The following is a 27,950-nucleotide window of genomic DNA, read 5'->3' on the forward strand; positions in this document are numbered from 1 at the left end:
CAAACAACAGTGTCCCAGATCCACTCCTCAAAAACGGGAAAAGGAGAGGATTAAGCAAGAGACTTGGATCTATTGGCTTTGGCAAAAGGCTGAATAGCTTGTAATGCTAAAAAAATCACTGAAATTGGGGAGTAGAAAATGGGGCAGAGGGGGGAGAAATAAAAAAGCATTACAATTACATAAGAATAGATATTTATACTCAGAGTTAATTTATCAAACTGACAGAGAGATGAATCATCTACCATTAAAATAAAGGGATACAAGTTTTCCTTATATCACAATCATTATTTACAACTTTTAAATATTCACAGAGGAGTCAAGTATCCTCATCTTTTAATTTAAGATGTGGTCTTGCAGGCCAAAAGAAAACTCTTGGCAAAAATAAGTTTCTACAGGAACAGGGCCCAAAGAATGATTTCTTCAAAAACAGGATAGATCTTAGCAATCATGATAGTACTTCTTTTTCCTTTAAATCTACACTGCAAACCACAGAGGGCTCAAGAAACTCACACAAACCTAGATCTCTGAGTAACAAAACAATGAGAAAGGGCAATAACAAAGTCCTGTGGTATAGTTAGACACAGCTACTTAGGACTTTTTAAAATATAAAACAAACCTAATTTTTTTTCAGGTGACATACAAAGTTCTGCTTTGAGGCAAGTTCATTCCCATATGCTGAGAATCCAACTGAAGCCAATACAGTTCCTCTCACTAAACTAACTTGAATAGATGCATGCATTTCTACAAGTAAAACTGCATTATTTTAATAATTGTAATTGGTCTTTTTGTTGCAGCAATGCCATTAGAAACAACTGTGCCACCATATATTTTTCCATCTTAGAACACCTCCCTGCACAAACCCCCCCCCCCCCCCCAAATTATCTGGGAGATTCACAGTGATGCTTCCTGAATATTGCTTTGATTATTTCGGAATGGTTTTCATATTATCAGTCATTATTTTTTGTAGACTGATGTGCACTTAAAAACTGGACAAGAAAATAGAAAAAGAAACCCATATAATAAAGTGAGGTTAAGTGGTCAGCACCATTTTTTCACCACTTAGGTGACCTTTATGGAATAGAAAAGTATCTGCCTGAAGCTGTGCTTATATAAGGGATATGGGACACCCATATATATGCACACATGATTTTAAAACTATGAAAAATCAGCAAGTATGTGGCTGGATCTTCATTTATTCATTTGCGTTTGGTGCTTCAACAGGCAATTTCTTTACAATCCAGGATTTTAATTTTTCTATTTCAGTTCTGCTGAGCTCATGATTGAGGTTTGGAAAAGTATGAAGTGATGCTGATACTCCCAGAGACTTTAACATCTTGTTGGTCTCTTCACCCCATGAGTAGAGAACAAGTTCATCAGCAGTTCCATGGCACTGAAATAATTCTGGAAGAGCACTTTCATTTCTTTTCAAAGCCTAGATGGAAAGGAGACACTGTCAGAAATAGTGCCAAAAATTTAAAAGAATATTTACAATTGCACTTCCTTATCTGCATTTTAGGGGTCATGTTGTACTATCTCTATAGAAGTAAACAAGGAAATGATGGGAAAAACTGCCCTTCAAATTACAACACAATAACTCTTGACAAATGATAGGGTTTACGTGAAGGTCTATACCCCTATCCAAATGTAAGAAACAGAAAAAAATTATGACAGCAAATGAAGTTCATGAGTATTATAATGCATCACACATTTTCAAAGAATAGTTATGCTTACACAGACTCTTTAACAATTAAGGACAACTAATAAAGCATTTAATTTGTTAATTTCCTTCTACTTAATACTGTACTGCCTGTGCAAAAAAGTGCAATAAAACATTATTTAAAGACAGCTTTGAAGTCTGTCTTTGCTAATATTCTGATTACCTATTTCCCAGAAATGGCATAAGTTTAGTATGAATCCACTGCCTCAGATGTATAAACATGCATCTTGAATTTGAATCACCATGTTTTCCATGTAGCTAAGCAGGATTTCTATTGTATCTACTACACACTCACCTGGTAAACAACGGAGTCTTTATTGAGAAAACTAGACAAGGCAAAGACTCCTGCCAGATCCTGATGAAACCTATATGCCAAATGCATTGCCATTCCACCTCCCATCGAAAAGCCTCCTGGGATACAACAAAAGAAACAAAGATTGCATTTTTCTGTAAGTCTTTGTGTCTCAATGTTCAATTTATTAACTTCAGACTTGTTTCTTTTATACATAATACAACAAAAAACCCGTCTTGAGCGTCATAAAGGTTACAATGATTTTAGAATCACAGAATCACTTAGGTTGGAAAAGACCTCTAAGATCATCAAGCCCAACCTATGACCCAACACCACCTTGTCAAGTAGACCATCGCACCAAGTTCCACCTTCAGTCCTTTCTGGAACACCTCCAGGGACAGTGACTCCATCACCTCCCTGGATAGCCCATTCCAATGTTTAACAACCTTTCTGTGAAGAAATTCCTTCTGACATCGAACCTGAACCTTATGTGACATAGCTTGAGGTTTAAATCAAAGCATGATGCAATTAAGACACTGGATAGCTAAAGCAGTGCTGAAGATTCATGACTGAGGAGGACAAAAAAGGAACAGCCAAAATGCCATTGCTTCAGAAGCCATTTGTGTATGGTCCCTACCAGGTAGCTGAATACTGTGGCCATACATGTTCTAACATTAACAAAGTAAAACTCTGTGAACAGGTAATTCTCACTGCTTTTTGTACTCAAGTTATTTCTCCTCTAGGCTAGGAGCATTCATACATGGAAGATCTCTATTGTATATCATCAATGAGCATTCCCATTAAACTAGCATTGAGCATATTTTTGTTGTTATACCTTGGGATATATAATAAATAGGGAACAAATGCAATGTACTCCCACTGAGTCCTAACAGGATCTCTGAATTAATGGCCTTCTGCGATCCATATGTCTCTTCAACTACACTAATTCCTTACTGAACATAATTCCTCAGGGATGATTTTTATATGACAAATGCTTATTCATTAGGAAAGAAATCCAGACTACCACATTACTTCACACAGACACAGGACACAGGCCATTATATTGACTGTACCCAGATAATGACTAGAGAGAAGTTTCCTTTATTTTCTTATGCACAATCTGGTCACTTATTTAATGTCCTTTTGATCATTCTGAAGAACGCTGTCATCCCCCAACCCCAAAAGAAGCACTTGTACTTTAGGAGACCATGTTGCATTTGCTTAGAAATAAATAGAGACAATGCTTTGTCAACACATAAAATGAAGTCTATTTTAAGTATTTCAGATTACAGGAAGAAAAGTTGCATTGAAAAGTCATTACTAGTTTGTAAATGATTTAATCTTAAAATTTTGTACCCAGTTAGTCACAATCTGGCACACCGTCTGCAATTACTCACCAGCAGTCTTTGACAATGCAGTCACCTTCTGTTTAGAAGAATATTAGGTAATGGTTCTTTTATGTGGCTCACACATAAAATGCAATACAAAGGACTAGCTCTTTGAATTTGATTTGTGTGGGAATACCTGAAGTTTATCAACTGATACCACAACCATCTCTGAGTAAATGCCACATGGTAAATGCTTCAAAAATAGCAATTTGAATAAGCATTTATAGATGCAAACTATTTTTTCAATTACAAGAACCATTTCAGTATAAGTGTATGTTTGACATGACACATAAAAGACACTCTCAGTCAAAAACTTCTACAAGTATTCAAATTTTGGATGAAGGAAAAATAAGAGGCAGTTACAGATATTACACAAAACAAATGCATGAAATGACGGAGTGTAAACAAAACACAGAAGTACACGTATACAGATGATCTCAGCATGAAGAATACATAAACTGTACAGCATTGCTAAGCATATCCTGTCAGAAGTGTTAGACAAAATCAAAATGACACAACATTTCATTCGTATTAGATGGGCAGAACATTGCAAGGTCTTCACCAATCTACTTCTCTACTTGAGACCAATCTACTTCCAAGACACACAAGGACTGTGCATAGAAGTTAAGAGTTTGCCAGTAGGTTTTAAATTTAAAAGTAAGTTAACTTTCAGTTTTCCCCTCATACCTATTTTAATGAGAACTGTGATTAATGTTTCACAACAGTTAAACAGGGTTACCTCGACAATGCTCAAGATGCCAGATCAGGAAAGCACCTAACTCTTTGTGTTAACTTCCCTGACTCATAAAAGAGGTTTATGTGTAGACTAATAGGGGAGTTACATACAAAAGACTCAATTATGTAAAACACTTTCAGTTGAAGAGAAATTCACTCAAGGATGCATTTATGACCTCAAATCTGCTTCAGTGTAGTGCTGATTTTTAGGTAACACCCCTCTGCAGAAAGAAGAAAGCTGCTTGCGATTCACCTTGATAGCTGAGAAAGATCTGCTGAAATCACACAGTTGTCACACTTCCAAATTAAAGATTTTGAATCAGAAGGAAACTCCCATGCAATACTTCACTAAAACGAAAACTTTTTTTCTGGAATATAATCTGTAATTAAATTCTGGTATTCTCAGGCACAGAATGATATAACACAATGTGCACAGAAATTGAATTTCTCATACAGAATTTATTCCTGATTGAATAAAACAGAAACCCTCACCATAATTGCCATTTTTCAGTGATAAGGCATTCCTTTCAGAGCTTGCAAATGGCCCTAGGAACCTTTTAAACAAAGCTCCAGTTCACTTTTGCAGAAGATCTTGATTTGTATTAACTTGCTTCCCATTTGTACTCGTCTGAAATTATAATCTGGTCCATGATGACAATTGAACATTATATGGGGCTCAGAAAACCAAGTATTTACCTTATATCAAACTCCAGCTTTATTTGTTTCTTTGTACTTTGTCTAACAATGTCTGTGTTTGCATCTCAGTAAAGACTAACTTTAGCACAAAAGTTTATTTTGTATCTCCTGTCCTGTATGCATATGAGAATGCTAAAAACTGTCTTCTCCCCCATGCATCACTTTAGTGGCTGCAGTGAGCTATTCCTACATTCCTGAAGTTCTTTAATCATACCTAGTGCACTAATTTTGAAGTAAAAAAGGAACAGGAGAAGCTAAACCCCGGACTCAGATGAGATTAGAATTTGGACTTGGGTGTAGGGGTGTAGTTTGGGGCAACTGTTTTAAGCAATACTTCTTCACTATTTTCTCTGTAGTAGTAGTTCATCTTTCCTGTATTTCTTCACATTTGTCAGCACAGCTTTGGTAACAAAGTGGCGAGAAATGAATCCTCCAGCACACAATGCCTGTGCCAGCACAGTACAAGACAAACACTCTTCTGTTGTATAAGGCTACACCAGCACAGTTAAAATTGTCTTGGCCTGTTCTGCTATTATTACAATACATTACATACTCTTGTCTCCTTTCCATTCCATTCTCACAGCATTTTTCATTCTCAATTTCTCCTTTTTTTTAGTATTTCAACTTAGAGTTGCTTCAGTCAGCTTGTTATCAGGAATTTCTCCCTAAAGCTACATTCTAGCTTACCTTTACCTCTCCCTAGGGACTTGGTGATTTACCTTCTATTAATGCTAACAGCACAGCTTTGTTCCACACATCATCTGCAAAGAAGCTGACTTTCTGTTTTGACCTTCCATTTTCATCAATGAATGGAAGTACTATATACATTTAACAGTGTTCACAAATGAATACCTACAAAGAGTACAAATGCCAATGGAATGGCAAATTCCCTTCTCCACAGAACTCCCTGAACACTGCTCCTGTGTTAAGTGCTCAAACATGTACTTGGTCTCAAGTGAATTTCCTCACAGCAGTGAGTCTTCCCCTTTTAATCTCTTCATGAAACTTCATCAAAAAAAACCCTTGCACACCAGTAGAACTGCAATGAACAGTTTTCACCTTTGATAGCCTTGTTATCCTGTTTGTTACTTAGTCTTTACAAGAGCAACAAACTTGAGAGTCTTTACAAGAACGAAGGCAACTTCCCTTGAGTGGCTCAGCCACTTGCTCTTGTTAGGAATATGAATCAATTTGCTCCCCAACTTTCTCACCAGTCAAAATACATTTTGAAATGCATATTTAAGTGGTACGAGCTTTACCACTTTCTTGTAAAAACAAGTGTACAATTGTTTCTAACATATCAACTCGCATTAAAACCAGAACCAGTTACACTTTTATTTTCAACTGTTATGGGTAATAGAGGGGAACCCAATGGGTGTACCTAAGGGGTTGTAATTTTTAGCACTGGAAGGAAAATAAAATCCATGAGAAGTCTCGAATCAATTTTTACTAAGATGTTACTCTGCCAATCTATGGCTTGCTTCATTTACCCAGTGTGTTTTCTTGGCTGTTTCTAGAGAGGATGACAGCACTGCCCTGCTGCAACACTTGCCTATCATTTTTACAGCCAGCCTAACTGCACAACATGGGAAAAAGGAAGAGAACAACCTATCCTTTATGCTCATGGTATTTGTTACACAAAACTGAATCACAGAAAGGAAAGTGGAAAACAGATTTCTAAAACAAAGAGTAGTGAAGCACACAAACAGGTGGTTCTTCTGCAGAGCTGTGAACCTTCTGTTAGCAGAGATCTTTTAGAAGTCAGAAAAGTAATGGTAAGGATTTGCCTAAATAGAGCTGAGCCTGCACTGGCACATGACAATGAAATAGCAAATGTTGTGATGTCTAACTCTTCTATGATTCTGTTGACACAACTGTGAAGAAAGTACAGGTTAACCTGTACTGTGTTGCGTGACTGCACAACTCTCAAGCATTCTAAAAGCCCATCCATCCATTAAATTTCACACTGAATTCAGGCATTTGTTAAAGATGAGTAAGGACATCTGTTTTCAACAGAGTTCCTAGTTAGTCTGAAAAGATCAGAACTTGATTCACTTTATAATTATTTTCTTACCAAAGTCATTAACTTATATGTGATGCCAATATAATGATGGAGTTATTTTTGAGTTTACTGATGTGAGTCTTATTTACTCCTAATCTTTACGATTATTTGCTAAGCCTGTCCTTCATCATACTGAGAATGTGTCACCTTTCAGAGTCTTTAGATACATTAATATTGACACCACCCAATGCCGGGAAACAAAGTAACAAGTAGTGGACTAATCTTGGTAAAAAATAGCATTGTACCTCCTACTGAAAGATGGATGAAGGAAATAGAAAGATTCATTTGCTAATGTCTCTTTTTACTTCCTGATGCGTGAGCCAAAGTAGCAGAGATCCAAAACACGGTCTGTTCAGATACAAAAAAAACCCTCCAAAACCAAGAGGAACAAACATTTGCCCCGAAGTATAAATGCAAAGCAAATTTACAGTGATGCATTAACAATTAATAAAAGGTTGCAGGTATTATGGGGCAGATGGACTAACAGTACAGCTTTGATCCCAGCATCTCAGGCACAATTTAGATAAACCACAAAGCCATGTAATGGGAGGTACAGAAAGAGAAATCTCATTTGAATTGCAGAGACAAACAGCAAACTAAATCCATGAATTTACTCTGTAGGAACAAGGCAGCAAGTACCTCTGAATGGAAGACAATGCCCTCCTAAAAAAAGATAGAAGATACAAGATGGGATGAGTGACAGTCAAAGGCTTAGAAGCCAAAAACATAAAATACCAAGATTGTGGGTGAAATAGTTTGCTCAACACTTTAACAATTTATTGATGGAAGTTTTTATCTTCACATATTTATAGGATCCACTCTCTGGGGTGTCAAAACCAAGATATTTCCCCACCACCCATCCCTCCCATTCTCACACACACAGAGAGAGAAGGAAATGCTAATATTTACAAGAAGCACAGAGCTTTCATGTTACTTCCACCATGGTTCAGTAGCTATGTAAGAAGTCTAGTAATAAACAAAAAAGTGGTTGTGTGTCTTGTGTTATTATTACAGCACAGGGGGTCAGAAATCATGCATGTGGTTTTTGGCATTTAGTCAAATCTACAGGACTGTTATGGAAAGTTTATTTTCACTGGCTGCTTACACGAGTGACTACAGGTGGCAGAGACCAACACGCTTGGATCAGCACTTCTGCACTACACAAAAAGTGACCTGTGAAAGCAGGAAAGCAGTGCTAAATTAAGAACAAAAAAAGAACAAAAAAACCCTGCCTTTCACCAAAGTGTAGTTGACTACAGTGCGCCCTATCAAAATGCTAAAAAAACAAGAGGGCCGTTTCTTTCAAAAGCTTCTTACATATTCTTGAATAAGATTGTTGAAATCTGTAACAGTTTTCACTAAAGTGGACTTATTTTACAGTGCACTATTACTATGGAAGCAGTTAAAAACCCCCAAAACAACAGAACTATCAACACATGAAAACAAAAAACAAAACCACTGCCACCTAAAAAACCAACTTAGCTTGAGATAGAAAAAGAAATTATTGTCTCACATTTTAAACTGTCTTGTTTGGCCAATTTAGCAATGAATTCAGGCATTTATAAAGAAGAAATACATCCTGTTTTTAAAGAAAGGATACTATTAAAGCTCCAAGTGTCAAAATTTGACTAAATTTATAACACTCTTTTATCTCCAAAGTCAATACAAACCTACTTACAGGACTATTTGTAAGGAGTGCTTCAGCCAGGAAGACCAGTAAGTGTAACTCAACAAGAATGTCTGGCTAAAAACTAAGTACCACTATCAAATTCTGAGGGTGATATAATTATTTTTTTGAATAATTATGTATTGCTGTTAGTCTTCCTTCCTTCCTCCTCCAAGGTCAGGGGAAATAAAGCTTAATCAGCAGTCTAATTCCTTCATAAGACCTGTGTTAAAAGGAAAGCAACTCATGAAACTATTAGGAGATAAGAATGGTAGATGAGCCATGTCACAAAATTAATACAGATGTTTTAAAAATAAGACTTCCTTCAGATCCAGTAGACTAAGTAATTTATTTCTTTAAAAGTAGATTCATAAAGCAGCTGTTAAAAGCAAGGTTGCACCAGCTTTTTTCTTGATAAAAAAGAAATGAGTGGCACTGTACAATCTGGACTCTATCCTCAGCTTTTGAGTTCTGCTCTACAAGCAGCCACCTAAGGATTTCAGAGCTATTAAGGCAAACAGTGCAGGCTATCATTTCTTTCAGAGAAAATGCTCTTACTGTCCCACTATCCTGAGCCTTGTGGAAAGTCTGAATGGCTCAAGAAGGGGAATCATGCCCCAGAATACCAGGTGTTGGGCTTCTCATTTTCCATGTTTGAGAGCCCACTGCTGCTCCCCGTCTCTTCCCACTCGCTCACCTTTGCACAGTGCTCCCTCAGATCTTGCCTTCTTATCCCACACCTCTGAGCTGTCAGCAGCTGCCCACCTTCCTGCTTGCCTAACACCTCACTCGCCCTCATCCAACAATATCTGACACTCACCTGTAATTTCTAGTCCTCCATTCCATATAAAACCATGACCTTCAATCTTGTTATGGTCCTCATAGTCATTTTGTTTTCTTTCCAGTCATTAAAACTCCCACTTACTACAAAATGGTCACTCAACCCAACTCTCCTTTTAACCCTTTAAGGGAATTTCATTCCCTGTAAGTACCTTCATATGACCGCTCTGCTCTTTGGTTTCTGTGACACTCCGCAAAAAGGCCCCCACTGTTCTTCACAGACTCCCAAGTTCTCCAGTTGCTTCTCTCAACTATTTTGCCTCTGTTTTCCATAATAAGCTATGTACCAGCATTCCCATGATGGATCTCCAACATGACGCAACAGGACCGAATGCACTATGAATTCACAGCAAAATTTCACCCTGGTTTCCCCTGCCATAAATATCTTGTTTTTCCCTTTACCTCACAAAGGCTGCCTCCTCCAACTCCATGGTACCAGCAGTGACAAACCCACTGTCTGCACACCATCTGTTACCTTAGGCCTCATCTTCTTGTACCAGGTGGATATTCCTGACATTTTCAAAGAGAAGTCTAAAAAGATCTGACAGAACTTAGTTATCTGACATTCCAAGCAAGTAACTAAACATTCCATTATCTCCTGTACACCAGTCTTCTAAACTCAGAAAAATTTCAGGCCACACCTTTCTCCTTTTCAAGGGGACATTACAGTTTGGTGCAGACACACTGACTTGGACTCATATTTTCTTTTGATCAAAAAATCACAGAATGGTTTGGGTTGGAAGAAACTCTAAAGATCATTTGGTTCCAACCCCCTGCCATGGCCAGGAAGTCCTTCCACTAGACCAGCCTCCTCAGGGCCCCATCCAACCTGGTGTTGAACACTTCCAGGGATGGACATCCCCAACTTTTCTGGGTAATTTGTTCCAGTGTCTCACCACGCTCAAAGTAACAAATTTCTTTCTAATATTTAATCTAAACCTACATTCTTTCAGTCTAAAGCTATTCCACCTTATCCTATCATTACATGGCCTCGTAAAAAGTTCCTCCTTGGCTTTCCTTGGGTCCCTTTAGGTAAAGGAAGGTGCTGCAAGATCACCCCAGAGCCTTCTGTTCTCCAGGCTGAATACAATAAATCTGCAGAGTGCCTTTACGGGAGTCCTAATTCTCTGTAAGAAAGAATGCCAGAAGATGGGCAATTATCTGCACAAAGTCCTGTCTAAGATGATAAACGTCACCTTTATGCACAGAGAGGATCTCTAAGCTTCATTCTTCACTGCATCACACACTGGTTAATCATCAAAAACAGGGCAGAAAAGGCACAAAGTTCTTGTGGAAGAACACTTAATCTTGCATAGCCACAAGTGATACAATTTTCCACTACTGTGTTTCTTATGCATCCACATGAGTACCCTTCTGTACTTTGGAGGAAGTAACTCAGGGCTGCCTTATTTTGCTTCTTGCATAAATACTGGACTGAACCACGAGGATGTATGCTTGTAGTCTCTGTCAGGTGGAGAAACAGAGCTCTCAAGAGTGACAAAACAAGTACAGTTATTTCTGATTTACATGTGAGGAATGCAAACACACAGAGACGGGGACTTCCAAAGAATCTACGGGGTGAAACAGTCAGTGCATGCCAACTTCCTTACTCTGCTTATGACTTGGAAAACAACCTTCATACTTTGCAGTCTGGCTATTTCTAATTTTGAAGGCTACAGAGGAAAGGAAAACAGCCTAGTAGCACACTGGATCTGTACACAGAGCATCTTCCAGCTTGCTCAACAGCAAAGCACCTGCATTTCTCCAGCTGCTTCCAAGCCAGCAGGTATAACAACACAGGAAAGACAGATCAAAGGGACTCTGTTGACAGCCATCCAAAACAATGCACTCTGCAGCCAGGGCAATGAGCCAGAAAAGGAAAGCAAGCACAGGCCTTCACAGAAGAACATGGGGCTGGACCAGGAAAACATTCTAGGCTGAATGGTAGTGGCTCAACCATGCAAGATTTTGATGGCATGACTCAGTTGGACATAAATTTATAAAATCCCACTTTAAGAGTTTTTTCCCCAACCTGAAATAGTTTGTGGTCTAGAGATGGGACAGGGAGCCAAGGACTTGCGAATTCACATCCCCTCTGTGCCACAGGCTATTTCATCACCCTCAACTCCTGTGCCTCAGTATCCTACCATCTATTTCACTGAAGTACTGTGAAAGTTACTGGAAATTTGTGGAAAGAAATGAAGATAGACACATATGAACTATTACAGCTAATACTTCATTTGTTATCAAGTGTTAACCTTTAGTGCTATGTAACATGCACATTTTTCCTGCATGAATTAATTTAACCCAAAATGATTAGAGCAGTAAGGAAACGTTCATGATTATTTATATGCTAAATCTCCATTCTCCAAAATGCACGTCATTTTTGGAAAGTGTACTTTTCCATCATTGAAAAGGGCTTAAAGGAAAGAGTAAAACTATGTACTTTTCAAAGTAAATCACTGCTCACTCTGTTTTAAATAATGATTACAAGTGACTGTAGACAATAAAAGCAGTTTTGCATTTTGAGGATACTGCTTACAGTTAGCCACATTCCCCACCTGATATGGGTTTAAATAAGGATTCAGTATTGCTGAGGACTGGCTACTGAAAAGGCTGTTAAGCAGTTTCAAGCCATGCTCATGAGCCTTCAGGATAGAGTAAATTCAAAGAAGATGATCTCTTAACCATTAAAAAACCACCAGAATAAACACATAATAAATAAATCTCTTACCTATGAGTATCCTGTTCTTGGCAATGCCATTCTTAACCTCATCATTGATCAGGTCTGTAAGGCCCCGGCACATGGAATCAATGCTTTCAACGTGTTCTGGACAGTCATTACTGATCTTATACCTGTCAAACCACACATTGGAAAAGGCTCCTTTCATAGGTGTATATGGCCTAGAGTGGTGGAAGGAAAAAACCCAAATGATTAACCAAGCACAGGATCAAAAGACTTGAGCATAGGTAATAAATAAAAAAATCAGTATATCTCCAGCAAAGGAAAGAATAAACCTCTTTGAGGTCTAACGCCATTTATATCCAGGCACATTGCATTTCCTTCCACTGAAGTCATGGTCCTTCAAGAATGAAGCCAACATTTGGAAGCTCTGTAAAATGCAATTTTCAGCCAGTTCAATGTTAAGGTTGGTTAGGACAGCTAAACGTTTTAAATCCTAAACCTGTCAAAAGATTCTTAATCCTAAACAAAGTTAGGGTTGAAATCCATGCTGGAATATGACAAACTGAAATAACTTCTAAACAAGACAGCTTTGCAGGAGCTAACTTCATGGAATTCAATTGTCTAATTCTTGACAAAACTGACAGGGGATGGGTATTATGAACCTCTAGGTTTTAAAAAAACCTGCCGATTTTTCTTTTTGTCAAATAAATACAGCCATCCTCATCTTATTGGGGCAGGTATCTCATAAACATAACTGAAAGAAATGTCATGTGCTTACTGGACTGGTGCACAAACAAGTGATATGATACTCCCCACCATAATACTGTGTTGTTGGAATGTTATTTTAAGTGCTTCAACAGGCTGCCCAAACCTTGGATAATCAAGAAAACTTCAATTCAAAGACAACTTTTCTTGGGTCTTAAATAGAGATGATTAATAGAGCCCTGAACTCCCAAGAAAGGTGATCTAATTGCCTTGCAATGGCTCTACAATATATTAAAAAACACACTGCTATGAGATGGATCATCTCAAACAAAGCCCCTCGAAACCCTTATTTGCTATGTTCAACCAGGGCAAATTCTTCATTTTTACTTAAGCTTAGATCAGATTACAATCATCATCCATAAAACAGACAGCTTTTGATACATTTCTGGACTGGAACACACTGAAAATGCTAAAGTTGACTTCTGTGCTGTCTCTGGAATTTTTTCCATACTAGGATTAAACAAAAACACAACTAACCTAAAATGAAAAAGCCACTAATTCAGTTATTTTTAATGAAGAAACAAATTCTGCCTTTATTAACACCAGAGGGGCTTCACATATGTAAAGAGCTATTTCTAAACCAGTACTGCCACCAGGATGAGTGTTCAAGATAATACTATATGCACTATTCGATCGCAAAAGTCAAAGAGGAGAGAACATAGGTTTTCTTCTGCCTGTTGCCATGAACACAAAAAAAAAAAAAAAAGGTCCATGATTTAAAGGTTGGTAAGAAAAATATACTGAAAGAGACAACAAACAGCAACAGATAGGTACAAACAGAAACACCACAGGTTCATCTTTTTGGGCAGAGTTTCAGGGTACCAAAAATGTACCATTATTGAAAGTGCCATACACACTATGTGGTCAAGTGCCTTAAGTAACCCCTCATTTCCTTAATTCAAAACAAACTATATACTTAAGCACCAGAATTTCAAAAATTGAGCTGCCAGTTTTCAAGGTAGCCCTTACTTATCTATTAAAAAGTTAACCCAAAAATTAAAGGAAATTCAGTGGAAATATCTTGTATACCCAGCAACCCAAAGCTACATTTAAAAAATACTATTAAAATGCTTTGGCTTTTTTTATTGTCTTCTCTTTAGAATTCTGTCTCCAGGATGCTTGCCAAATGAATTGATCAACACCTAAAAAATAAGATTACAAATATTTAAGTCACAAAAGTCAGTTTCTAAGAGGAGACATTCCAGTCAAATCTATCAAGAGCAGAATCAATGAAGTTTCTGGAAGTCACTTGGACAATGTGATGTACAACAGACAAAATGCCTGGGCAAACAGCTTTTAACCCAAGATTTTAGCTTCTCTCAAATACTTTTATATCAATCCTGGTTAAAATGCTTAGCAGTCAGAGTGCTTCATTTTCTAGTCAAGTCAGAGTACCTAATATTTGTGTAAGAAAAGATGTGAAAGGTTTTAGTAGTACTACAGCAGGTTGACATGAATTTATATTCCAGTGGGTTGACCTTCAGGATTTATACGGAACAAAGATACATACATATACTGCATTACAGTAATTTATTTTTACATTTCACAAATATGAAAACATGTTTCCCCACAACTAAATGACAAGATCATGACATTTAAAACACATCAAAATTCATCATGAGATTATAATACTTGATCAGATCTTGAAACTCAGGACTTCTACCTGCTGTCTTTGCAAATCCTACATAAGACCGATGAAAGACCAATGTCTTGAAAGCCCACAGGAGAAAACTCCCAAGCAAACAGAAACGTAGCTTTCAACTGCCTCAAAAACAACCCTGCAAGCACTCTTGATTTCCCAGAAATGCATTGAAAATAACCTTTACATAAAGCTGAGAAGTAAGATTCTTTTAATGGTTCACCCAACTGGCACATCTGTTTTAGTCATTCACCTTTTTCCTTAAATAATCCCTTTATTAGCTGGCACACTACAACTCAGACATTACCACGGTAAACAAATATGTTTGGCGTGGAACCATCTGTGCAGCTCCAAGAATACAGCACCAAATTTTTTCATACAATTAAACCACCAAAAAAAAAAAATCCCTATGTTACAGTGACATGAGAAGCTGGACTGAAGTCAGCAAAAGCAAAAAAATACAGAGTGGAGTGGAAACTCCATCCAACAAGATCATCATGGTCAGTTAAGGACAGTGTCAGACTGTCAGCTTTGGGTTTGGAATTTTTTTTCTTTTTTAAGTTTAATTAAAACTCATACCATTAGTCCATCTGTGCCTCACTTTCTTTATTCTCTTTTAAAATGATACTAGAAATAAAGCTCTAATACTGTGTGCTGTTGAAAGTGGGAATGAAAATATAGAGTCCCCCAAGTTGGGTGGGCATTTTTCCTTTGGTTTTAAGGGGTGGGCATGAGTATGTTCTGCTTGTTCTGGAGCACACAGAAGATTCAAATCCCTATAACAAAACAAGAATCAATAATCCTCTCTCTGGGTACATCCAGCTTCCAAACTTGTATCCATTTTTAAGAGACAGTTGAAAGAAAGTACAATCTGTACGAATTTCTCTCTTAATATTTAAAAGTTAGGAGAACGGACAGCAAAGGAGACATGGCTAATATCAAACATTATTTAAGAAACTACAGGCATCAGGAGGATTAGAATTTTAAAATCCTTCCCAACATCCCCAAATCACTCTAAATCATGTTTACTCATTGCTTTATGGCTCCTATTTATAAGGGTGTTGTAGATCACCTCTTGCATGAGGGTGCAGCCTCAAGAAGATCCTACTCAATACTTCAATGTCTTAAAAGGAAAATATATCTTGTAATATCTTTATAAGCACTTATCATTCTTTCCATCTCAGACAGAAGTAATTTTCACTGTTGATTTCACTGCAAAGTTTCAAAGCAATAAATATTACAAATTTAACAATCTCAAGATAGATTAGCTTCTGCTAACCTGAGTAGTGTGGTAATGAAGAAAAAACATGATGAAAGCAGGTAGCAGCAACGCCATCTATGTCCACCTTTCCAGAGCATGAATATATCCTCTAGACCTTCTTACTCATGTTTAGAATTGTGCCAGCTAGTCTGAAATTATCTTAGCAGAAGGGGAGAGCAACTCAATGATGCTACACAAGGTTCAAATTCAGATCTCAAACCACGGCAAATTCTATCTCCAAAATGATGCTATTAGCATAGTGATTCACATAAAACTACAGGTGGTTTTGTTCATTACCCAATAAATCACTGTTCCTATCCAACATTTTAAGTTGGAAGACAAGCCAGCAGTTGTAGCTGCTTTAAATAAGAATAGAAGACAGTACACTGATAAATGGCAAATATTCTTCCACCAACTCTTTCTCCTGATGCACAGTTGTATCACTGCCTTCATGCTCAGCACTATGCTCACCCTGCATTAGCAGACACATAAACCCAGACCACTGGTGCTGGCTTCCAGGCTTCCAGACAGAACTTCCCGAAATGTCAGACAGAACTGGAAATTTATAGTGAAGTTGGGCTTTAAGATGGAAATAAAGACAAAGAAAGATAAAAAATTACTGAAATCCTCAAATTTTCTTGCTTCCCAAACCCACTATCCTCTCAGCTAGGAGGTAGGACCTCTCAAATTTTAATGTTGTCTTTCAGAAGACTGTGAACTGCTCTGTGTAGAAAAGAATCTACAGGGCACACTACCACTGTAGTTCCACATCGCTCTGGTGAGACTCCAGCTGGAGAACTACATCCAGTCCTGGAATCCTCAGAATAGAAATGACATGGACCTGTTGGAGCAGATGCAGAGGAAGGCCACAAAAACGATGAGTTCACCTCTCCCCACAAAGAAAGGCTGAGAGAGTTGGGTTTGTTCAGCCTGGAGGAGATAAGGCTCCAGGGAGACCCTATTGAAGCCTTCCAGTACTTAAAGGGGCCTAAAAGAAAGATGCGAACACACTTTTTAGTGGGATTTGTTGCAATAGGACAAGGGGGAATGACTTTCAATTTAAAGTGGTTGGATTTAGACAAGATGTAAGGTGGTAGATGCCCCACCCCTGGAAACATTTAAGGACAGGCTGGATGGGATTCCAAGCAACATGATCTTGTTGAAGATGTCTCTGCTCATTGTTTGGGGGAGTTAAACTAGATGACCTTGAAAGATCCCTTCTAATCCAAAATATTGAGTGATTCTAGAAGCAAGTCTTGACTCTCTTAAAGCTGATGGCAGATTTTTTGAACGAAAGCAAATTACTCCCGAATCCCAAATTCTCTCATAGCATAATGTCACTGCTGAATTTCAATAGAAAATTTAGGTCCAAAATATGCTTTTTAATTCCCACTGTCTGCTTGAAGCAGAAAGCAAATTTTAAAATAAATGGGGAGGAAAGTAGAGAATCTAGCTGGTCAAATAAGAAGTATAAATCAAAAACTCTAGTCCAAGGTCTATCTTGTGTTATAACTGAAGGTCAACATATCTTAACAATGAAGCTTTGTGGTGCGGTAACAGAACATATAATGCATCCAAATTCAAGTAGTTTTAATTTAGAACTATACTTTTTAAAAAAATATCAAAAGGAAGGCAAGAGTCATCTCCATGAGGAGCAATTTTGGCCGTACTCCAGAAAAGGCTGTGCCTGTTCACTCAACCACATGCAAATGCTTTTAAAAGAGTTGTTATGGATGCACATTGTCTGAAATGAGAGTTGACTGAGCCTGTACAGAACAGTTACCTGAAGAAATACTATGCTGACAGCTTTTGTTACTTGAGACAAATCTTATTCATTCAAGACAAAGGAAGCTGCAATGGAGTCTGGCATAAAATTCAGTGGGAGAAATTAAGTTTGTTTCTGTTTCTTTGTTTCTGTTGGTTTGCTGGGTTGGTTTTGTTGTTTGGGGCATTTTTTTTGGAGAGGGTGGTGTAAATTCTGGGGATTGGTACTAATCAGAGAACAGCAATAATTTTATGGTTGAAAAGACCATAAAAGACCTTTAATACACATTGCCAGTTCCTCAGCAACCAATAGTGGCTGTCTTAAAAATTCACTGAAATAAAGTGGCAAAAGGCAAATCAGGGTCCAGTCTGCATCAGTTCTCTGTTACAGGGTCTGAAAGGCACTCTGGGATTCAAAGTGGCATCTTTCACAAGCTGGTGGCAAACAACACTGAGGATGGATGAAAGACACTAGCTAAGCACAGAAACCCTTGAAAAGACTTTAAAGCAAGAGCACAGAATGGCACATAACTTACAAATCCACAACTGCTTGCTGGAAGAGTGACACAAAAACCACTGTCTTCAATTCTTCTGTACTGGAAAAGGGTTGAGAGAAGAAAAATAAGAGGAAGGATGCCTAAGAGCACAATGTAGTAAAAGCCATTGGAAGTCTAAGATTATTTCCATTGTCTTCTAATTTGTTTTCCCAAAGCACGACTACAGTTATCTCTGACAAGGGTTTAGTGCATCTCACATGCTATTTAGCATCTGATGTAAGCATTAGATAGATACAGTTTTCCTCACCTAATTCCAGAGCAGAAATAAAAGAAAAATACAAAGTTTATCCAAGCATACTTCAAGCATTATTATGCAGAACACGCTGAATTTCTACTTAAAGGAGATGAAAGAACTACCCCATGACACTAACCCAAACCTTTCCCACTTCTCCCTCAAGCTCCCACCTTTAAAAAAAGACTCCTTTGTGTTAAATTTATGAATGAGGTTAGGGCTTACAAAAGTCAAGGATTAATAACATTTGCTTGAGCCAAAAACAGTGTGATAGGCACTGTGCACGCTCCCCTCCAATCCATCTCAAGTCCGAGTTGCAGTACCCCTGCTGCTTTTCCAATCCGAGGCCTCTCACAGGCAGAGGCTGCCAGTGGAGCCGAGTGGTGCCAAACTGTCTGGTGGTTTTGTGATAGAGCCAGATGCAGACTATGGTGAGATGAAGCTCATTTCCACCAAGATGTGAATTTAGGTGAAAAGAGGTGGTAGCGGGCCTTTTAGTCCTTACCAGCCACATAAAGATAATGGAAATTAAAACAAATTGGGGCCCCCCGCCCCAGACAGCAAGTTCTGCACAGAGACGTAGGTCCCATAGAAAGGTTTGTTGAGTGAATGTCAAAAAGATCCATAAAATAGCCAAAGTAGTATTTATAGTTGATTTTCTGACTTGCAAAAGAGAAGGACTGTCAGAATGGAATGCAAGACAACGCAAAGAATCTTTGGCCTAGATTTTTTCAGGGAATTATAGAAGGCAAGGTATATGTATTAAAACAAGCAGAGCCTAAATGGTTTTAAATTTACCACGTTAGCTCCTGCAATGCCAATTTAAACTATCACTTTCTATTAAAAAAAAAAAAGTTTAAATTGGGTGGTATTCAGTTCTGATTTAGAAACTCAATAGAAACCTAATGTTTAAGTCACAGTTGTAGCAGCTGAAACAGTATTTAAAGTTGTAGGCATCCTGACCCAAATAAAAAGGGAAAAAGGAAACCCTTTCCTTTAAAACTAGTAGTGTAGACGTGGCTTTAGGGATTGCATCAGCTACTAGGGCTCCAATTTGAGCTTGTTTTCTTTTAAAGATTTATATTAGCATTACAATGGAATGGAGAGAAAATAGAGTTCTGTTGTGTTTAACAAGTTCAACCTACGTGCAGAAGCACTAATCTTGACAGAAAGCTAGATGCAGTTAAAGTAAGTTCTTTACTCATTTTTAAATATCCCAATAGACTATATTACAAAAAAAAAAAAAAACTAAATCTCCAAGCAATGTGTAAAACTTTTAATTTGTAAAGCAAAATTTGCATACCCCAAATAAATGCACTAGAAACTAATAATTTCTAAACATATTCCAAATTCAGGTGTCAGTACTCTCACTACATTACATCAAGCCTTCGAATCCATGTATTTTTTCCATTTTTATCTAAGCATGCTTTTTGTCATATGCAGTTTACTTAGTAATTTTGCAAGTTTTTCTCTTTTAACTGTAAATTTCACTATCCACATTCTGCTTTTTTTGCTCAGGAAACAAGCAATTGTGAGACTCATTGCACTGTCCAATGTGATGGGGGATGAGAGAGACAAAATGCTGCAAACTGACTATTGAGGGGGCATCAGGTGATTGCTTTCTGTACAAACCCTGAATGTCACAAAAATTATTAAAGAAAAGTAAATCTCTTGTAAAAAAAGAAGTGTGACTTTTTACAGAGACCTATAGAGTACAGTTTTATAAAATGTAGTTCAGTAACATTCCATTGCTTTTACCCATAATCTTCTCTAGTGTTTGCTGAAATCAATACTAGTGAAGCCGAGGGACTTATTTCAGAATTCTTCCTGATTATATGCTGGACTGGTTTTCCAAAATAATTTTCAAATACATTGACTCTTGAATAAAAATATGCCTGAACCTCTGATGCTGTACAAATTAAAAATATACATGTTTCAGCACCTGGGATAAAATCTAAACAAAAGTATAACCCAAATCCATCCTTCAAAAAAAAAGAAAAAAAAAAAAGAAAAAAAAAAGAAAGATAAATCAATGTTGTGTTGAAAAATGTGAATTACACTGCTTTTCAAAACTCTGTTGAACAGATATGAAGAATGTATAAGACCATATCTATGGATCTATCAGCAGAATAATTTCCATCAAAAATGTGAGGAGGTATTCCTGACCTGCACTTTATCCTGCCAAAGTCCCCAGCATTGCAGTTATATCATCAAACCTGCTTTTACTGGCATAACTACTTTGACAGAGAACATACAATATGCAAAGTTATCCTGGAAAAGACAGGAGCTCAGAGTATGAAGTACATCCATAATAACAGTATTTTGCCAGAAGAGCACATTAGCCAATCCTGGGAGGGTGTTGCCAAGCTTCAAGCTTTTTTTTGATTTCATCATCAGCACAAGAACCTGCAGGCAAGTTTTGCACTGACAGTGCAGTGGCAGGTTAGAGACCCATGGAGGCTCGCTCTCTCAGCAGCCTGACTTTCAGCCAGCACATTCCTCAGCCTTTTCATGAACAAAGAACCTGGTGTCAGAATCTTCTCAGCAGATCTGCCTGCCCATAACCAGTCAGCTATAGGTCTCATTAACAAGGATGCTGAATTCCTCCCCTGCTGCCAGAAACATTTTTAATTCTTATCAAAACATATGTGCATATACACATACATAAAACCAACATATATATTCAAGTTTAATTACTTTAATGTCTGCCATTCAAGTTGGGAAGTTCTAGGCCTTGCTTTTATTTGCTGTGAAGGAAATGTTACAAAACCATTTCAGAAAAGCATGAATGTGGTTTGTTCTTGAATACCAAAACAATATGAAATAGGTCTGTAAACGCTTTGTTATTTTGGTTTCAGCCAATGACATGTATCATCACAAAATTCAGCATTGCTGCAAACAGTGGCAAACAGTGCTTAGGAGCATCTGTTTTATTTTACTGTGTCAGCTAGGGCTGTTTATCAGCAACAGAGGGCTGTACACAAGAGTGCTTTGCCAGTTAAAGACAAACAGTGTGGGTATTTTATATTCTTTGCATACATAACTTTCCTGTTTTGCTAAAAGCCACTTCTGAATCAGCTCATGCATGACTCCACCTGCTCTAGAAAAGAACAAGAGTAACCTCAACTTAAAACAGAAAAAAAAAAAGAGAGTGAAATAAACTGTGTATTCACATATTTTAATAACAACAGTATCTGTTTACCAAAGTACTGAAATTCAAAGTTGTAAGATAAAAACAAATTCCTTCATTTGAGTCAGGAGATCGTGCTGGTTAATCATTCACACATCGTTTACATCTCCAATTACCCAAAGAAACCAGAACAAATAAGAAAAGGAGTGGACCTCAGAAGTGCAGTGGGATGGAAAAGTGAAGCACTGGGCCAGCAGATGTGGTCTGAGGTGCTCTGGCTGCATGTAACATAGGGAGAAAAATCATTTCCCAGGGGACCAACTCCTCCTGCATTTCCCCAGTACCTGCTGTGCTGGTAGGAAAGCAGTGGAGCCCCTCAGCATGTGTGATGTGCTGCTGATAGCTCTAGCATCACTTTAGCCTGTCATTAGAGAAGTAACAAGCACATTATTTACATAAAATGGGATTCACTCCTTGCTAACCCAGAACACACCGCTTCAAAGGCTTCCACCCATGGGCTTGATTTTTCTGTAACAGTGAGTACATTCACACCACAATTTCTCAGCTGCTTTTCCTGCCGAAGTAGACCGTAAGAAATTAATGGTCAAGAAAAAGGTCTTTTTTTTTTTTTTTCATGTACTAGTGAGTGCCAGACAAAATCTGCTATTATACTTGTTTATACCCTCCAAGATTTTTTTTCTGACTTTGAAACCTCTGTACCTTAAAAGTCTGTTGTCACAATTTCCTTTTTCCATTCGGCATTCATACGCACTTATGCACAAATTCAGAAAGCAACTTAACCCCATTACCTTTCAAAGAAACATTTTCCTAACTTAGAGCCACAGACACCTTAAAAATTGTATTAAGAAAAAAAGAAACACCTCTGAAATTTAGTATTATATATTTAATATATGTTACATACATAATATATGTAATTAACTATATATTCTATATTTAATATTATCTTTGGATAGCTAAGCATGGGGGTAGCTGTCCAACTTTTAGCCTCTAGGTTTGACCACATAAACTTTCAAATTCCTACAGTAAAAAATTTTTATCTATATTTCCATCTACCACTGAACTCACAGTGTCATTTAATAACAAGACTTCAGCTTACAGCAAATGTTGAACTCCATTCTCTTTGAAATAGTTGGGCCAGGATTCAAACAAGAAGGAATGTGCATTTTTGAATTCCCAGTCCTCTCTCCAGGAGCTGAGATTTTTGACATCCTACTTGCCAAAAAGACTGACCACCTTCAGTACTGAAACCTGGCATTAAACACAACACAATATTTTAATAGCTAATATATAGGAGTTATTATGGGTAGGATTGTGATCTGGATCATGACTCTCTAATGCCACTACAACTCACATTGCACGATCATCTTCTATTTATATGAAGGAAATGGAAAGCTTGGAAATGAGGACAATACCCAAATTTCAACTAGAGGCTGTGACTCCTGGGAACCATTTAGAGACTTAACCACTTAAAATCACAGTTCCTGCACAAAAATGCATGGTTGAGCTTCAGTTTTGTCAAAGAGCATATACATGAGAAAGAACACATAATTTTTAAGACAATCTGTACCAATACCCAGAACTGTATTTTATAGCACTGGAACAGAGGAATTTAATCCTACAGTTACAACATATTAAATGGTACCTGGCAGGAGCCGTTGGGTAAATCACTTTTATATGTTGGAATGCCAGGTCTTGATTCAAAATTTGTTTTATCCATGCTCTTGCTCCTTGGCCAGTATCACCTGTATGACACAGAAGAGTATAAGAATTATTCCGCGCATTTAGCAAGAAAATAATATGTTAGGGGTTACCAAGACATAATACAATGTCAAATATACTTCAGATTGACTTAATTTCAAATTATGAAGTGAATACACTAAAATGCTAAAAAATAACTTTCTAGAACAACCTCCCCTTTCCAATGGATGCAAAACTTCGTAGAAAAAGATTACTTAAATAAATACTTTACTACATTCAATGACTTAACTATCTCCCAAGCAGGCACAAGGCCTTATCTCTTACTTGCAGTTTACCACATTTGCTCTTAAGTGACAAACAAAAATCTTGATGAACATCTTAAAAAGTGAGGTAAAATAACTGTTAACTTTTCCCCTTAGAAAAGTTAATAACTTTTACTGGAGACTTTTTATGCTAACCCACTTCAGAACCCAGTAAAAAAAGATCTCCACATTTAATTATGTTTAGATTGCACATAGGCTTTCAGGGGAAAAGACAATTTGTAAAGAGATAGTTTCAGTTAAATTATCTAGCAGATTCTTAAAGTAAACCTTAAGCACACAGTTCTGTTTGAAAACTAGTTGAGATCCACTCTCAATCTGTTTTTTTCCTAGTCTTACCAGCACAGCCTAGGGCCAAAACTCCTGCAGACTGAAGTGCTACGAACAGGATGAATTCTTCTGTAGATAACATTTGCTCCTTTTAAACAAATATCCATATATACACTAGACAGTGTCTCCAGCCTGTCTTTGCACCACTGGTATCTTCAGCCATAACTTCACTGCCACCCCTCTGAAGAGCAGGCACACACAAGTCCTCAGTGTAATACAAATACTTCAAGCTTAAGGAAACTGGCCCATCAAGGAATATAGTTTACAATAGGAAGGATGTTCAACCTAAAAAATTGAAGGGGGGCTCAGCAAACTGGAATTTCACTACTGCCACTAATGCCATAGGACTTCTTGCTTGAAGTTGAGGTTCCCACATATTAGCAACTCAAATTGCTAATATTCTCTATTACTTCAGCTCAAGATGTTTGCTTTGACTTTAGAAGTCATCCGATTCTTTTCAATAAAATGGACAAACTGAAAGAAAGAAATACCACTGTCCTTAGCCAGGCTTACTGGCACACTGCATGGGCTCATCTGAACAACGCCACATGAATATACCAATTCATTCTTAAAATTATTATAATTCCCCAATGGAAAAAATCTGCTCTTAAGCACTCTAACAAAATTCAGTGGTTTTATTTACAAACATAAATAATGTATCTCCAAAATTAAAACAGAAGGCAAGAAGGATTCAAACCCAGCAATTTATTTCCTGGTAAACACAATTAGCCTGACTAGAACTAACTGTTCTCTGACCTAAACTCTACATGTGACAAATAAAAAACAGGGTTGCAAAACTGATACAAATCTTACCCTGTGCTAAGTTAAACAGTAAAATCAAAGTTACCTCCTTAACTGGATGCTTCAGAACACACCCCTACAAGCACTTTGCCTATGCAAGTACTGTGGTCTGAAGTCCAAACACACCTCTGATTCTTCACAGGCACTCTCAACATACAAGAGTTTCCTCAAGGCTGTTGTCACCTCACTTATAAACAATGTATCTTAGGGAGGCTTAAACTAACTTTTTTCTTCCTATACACTGCCTTTTTTTTTCCGATTTAGAAAGCCAAGGTCTAGGCCTTGCAAATACTTGCACAGAATGAACCCTTGAGTAAGTCAACCAACTATCTGAATAATTACTGAATTGGGACTTCAGGTTCTTTACAAATTCCTTAATGATGTAAGACTAATCATTATTCTATTATTTATTCCCACCTCTTAAGCTTTGCAAAGATCTGCAGAAACATTTACTGTTATTGAAGACAATTTGTCCATGAAAAGTCACAGGAAACTCAGTAAGAGAAAATTTAACTACGAACTTCTGTGTGTCAAGAACTGCCATGGTCCAAATGCCACTCAAACATGTGAGCAGTTGTACGCTTAGATTATGTATTTTGATTTGCTAGGAACAGAACTCGGAGTAGAGGGAGGAAAATAGGAGACTGTGACATCAAACAAAGGTCAACAAGCCTCATGAAATGCTAGTCTTTCAGGCTCTTCTGAAATTTTAGTATTATATGTTCTGAACACTACCAAAAGAAGCAAGTGATGTGTGATCCTGCTTTGAGTCAGTTTACAAACTGAAAAAGACTGATGGCAGCTATATTATCTTCTTCTCCCTCCTCAAGTAAAATACAACTTTCTTTCCTTTCAAATATAGTTTGTATTTCCAAGTTTTCTTTCTCTGCAGTGTAAATTTAACAACATGTAGATTGGACATTAGGAAAAAATTATTCACCAAGAGGGTTTGCAAGCAGAGGAACAGGCTGCCCAGGAAAGTCACTGAGTCACCATCCCTGGAGGTATTTAAAAGATGTGTAGATGTGGCACTTAAGGACATGGTTTAGCGGTGGACTTGGCAGCGTTTGGTAAATGGTTGGACTCGATGTTCTAAAAGGTCTTTTCCAGCCTATGATTCCATGCTTGTTACAATGCAAAGTTGTAATTCTCAGCCTAAAAAGCTATTACATATTTGCTATGTCCATTTGCTTTCCCTGCCAAGCTACCAAACGGAAGCCCTTCCTAAATCTGATGTACAGTACCAGGATTGTTCTAATATTTTTCTATACCACTTTGTTCTATACTATATTCCGCACTTGTTATAGTTTGTCTACAGCAAGCATTATGAACAAAATGGATTCATGCTATTTGACTGCCACTTTCCATCACAAGTGCTGTACAAAGGTTTACAACCCAGGTTTACAGGCTAGCCCACAGCAACAGCAGTGTGGCGACTTCTGGTTTAGATTCTATTCCGTGGAACTGCTAGAAACCAAATAAAACCACCCCATTACAAACATTATGAACAAAATCATATTAAAAAAATAAAAAAAAATTGTAGAGTACTTTAACCACATGTGGAATCAGACTCTAACCATAATCCTCCCTTACTCCTCCAACATTAGAGAAAACTATTTCCTCAAGCATTAAAGCATTAGCTTTAACAAGAGGGCTGAACACATAAACTCTTTCATTTTCATTCTTCTACTCACAGTATTTTTACAAAGCAAAATTAAACTTGATTATAAAAATAAAACTAATTTAGTAAGGACACACATCTATGTTAAACTAAACAGAAGCACCAGCTAAAAGCAAATGTAAGCAAAAGACAGGGAAAGTGTTGAACATATTGCCATATGCACATGGGTAGCTCAGTAGTATTGATTCTCAAGGCCTTGATTTAATACAGACCTAAGACTACTGATTTTTTTCTTTTCTTTTTTAATGTCATGTGGACCTTGTTGTTGTTATTTAGCTCACTAGAAACAACCTTTAAGGAATTAAACCCAACGAAACACACGCCCTCCTGCCCTCAGACCAGCCACTGATGTAGGTAACTCCCCTCTGCAGTGGGTGGCCATGAAACCACTCTGGACATGGACAGGGCCCTTCTGAGCAATCAGAAGTCGTTAAATGAACACTGCCTTTTCAAGGGTGCCAACAGTACTCTCATGCCGATTCCAAAACAGCAAGAGCCACTTTAACCGTGAGTCATCCTCTGATTGGGGCAATTCCTCTGAGAGAGGCAATTTAGGGAATAACAGGACTCGAGGAAACGCTATGAAGTGAAAGGTCGGGTATCAGGAAAAGGTTTTTCACCCAGAGGGAGGCTGAGCGCTGGACCACACTCCCCAGGGAAGTGGTCACAGCAGCAGGGCAGGCTGACAGAGTCCAAGAAGCCTCTGGACACTGCTCTCGGGCACACGGTCTGACTCTCAGAGTGTCCTGTGCGGGGCCAGGAGTTGGCCTGTGATGATCCTGATGTGCCCCTTCCAACAAAGCGTGCCTGTTCTGTGATCTCCGGGAACCCGTGTGTCCTCAAAGAAGCCGGTCTGGCGTGAGCCGGCGCTGTCCCTGTGGGAGCCTCTCAGTGCACCCGCACACGGCTTTGCCGCCCACCGCCAGCACCTTCCGGGCCCGAGGAGGGCAGAGCCGCGAGTCAGCCTCACCCCAAAGCCCCTTCCCCGTCCTGGCGGCCGTCGCGGTCACCCCGTCCCGCCGCCCCCGCCCGCAGCACCAGAGCGGCCGATCCTGGCCGCTTCACCTGCTCCCCGGAGCGCCCCGTCCCCAGGGGCAGCGGGGAGAGAAGGGAGGGAAAGCAGGCACCTGAGCCGTGCAGGAAGATGAGGGAGGCGGTGTGCCTGCCCGCGGGGGACACCACGCTCCGCTGCAGAGCCGCGGGCGCCGCCATGCCCAGCGCTCTCCTCCTGCGGACCAGCCCTGCCGGTTCCGGGCCTGCGGCCGCCCTGTCTCCGCCCCCCGCTCCTCTGCTGAGGCGCCCTCGCCTTTCCTGGCACCGAGCTGGGGAAGTTGTCGTTGTAGACGCTGCGCTCGGTTAGCAAAGCTTGTTTACGGGCAGAGCGGACTCGCTCCAGAGGCCGTGTTTAGCCGTGCCCTGTGACAGAGACCGGTCCGCCCCTTTGGTGTCACACGTGAGGGAGAGAAAACCCCACGGGTGTGTGCCCCGGTGGACTCTCTCCTTTTATTCGAATAAAGTTGCAGGATTCCTCTGTCTCCTTTCTGGACATAAACCTCTGGCGTTTGTGGATTTTCCTGACACACGTGTGGGCGGAGGTGCCGGGCTGCTGCTCTGCAGGGGCAGCCCTTCAAGGGCAAGGCCTGGCTGCAGGAGAGCCGGGGGGAGGCGG

General features: G+C 38.7%; 1 protein-coding gene across 1 annotated transcript; it reads right to left on the reverse strand.

Moving 5' to 3' along the window:
• Positions 1-1,172: 1,172 nt before the first annotated feature.
• On the reverse strand, positions 1,173-27,607 carry LYPLAL1 (lysophospholipase like 1). Its single transcript, XM_066178241.1, has 5 exons — positions 27,409-27,607; positions 23,094-23,193; positions 12,131-12,300; positions 2,013-2,128; positions 1,173-1,432 (listed from the first exon to the last, which is right to left on the reverse strand). Exons 1-5 carry the CDS (start codon positions 27,491-27,493, stop codon positions 1,193-1,195), a joined length of 711 nt encoding a protein of 236 aa, XP_066034338.1. The 5' UTR covers positions 27,494-27,607; the 3' UTR covers positions 1,173-1,192.
• Positions 27,608-27,950: the final 343 nt, after the last annotated feature.

This window comes from Chamaea fasciata, unplaced genomic scaffold, assembly GCF_029207755.1.
Source record: "Chamaea fasciata isolate MVZ Bird 193981 ecotype frontalis unplaced genomic scaffold, bChaFas1.0.hap1 SCAF_3, whole genome shotgun sequence".
Classification (NCBI taxonomy): domain Eukaryota; kingdom Metazoa; phylum Chordata; class Aves; order Passeriformes; family Sylviidae; genus Chamaea; species Chamaea fasciata.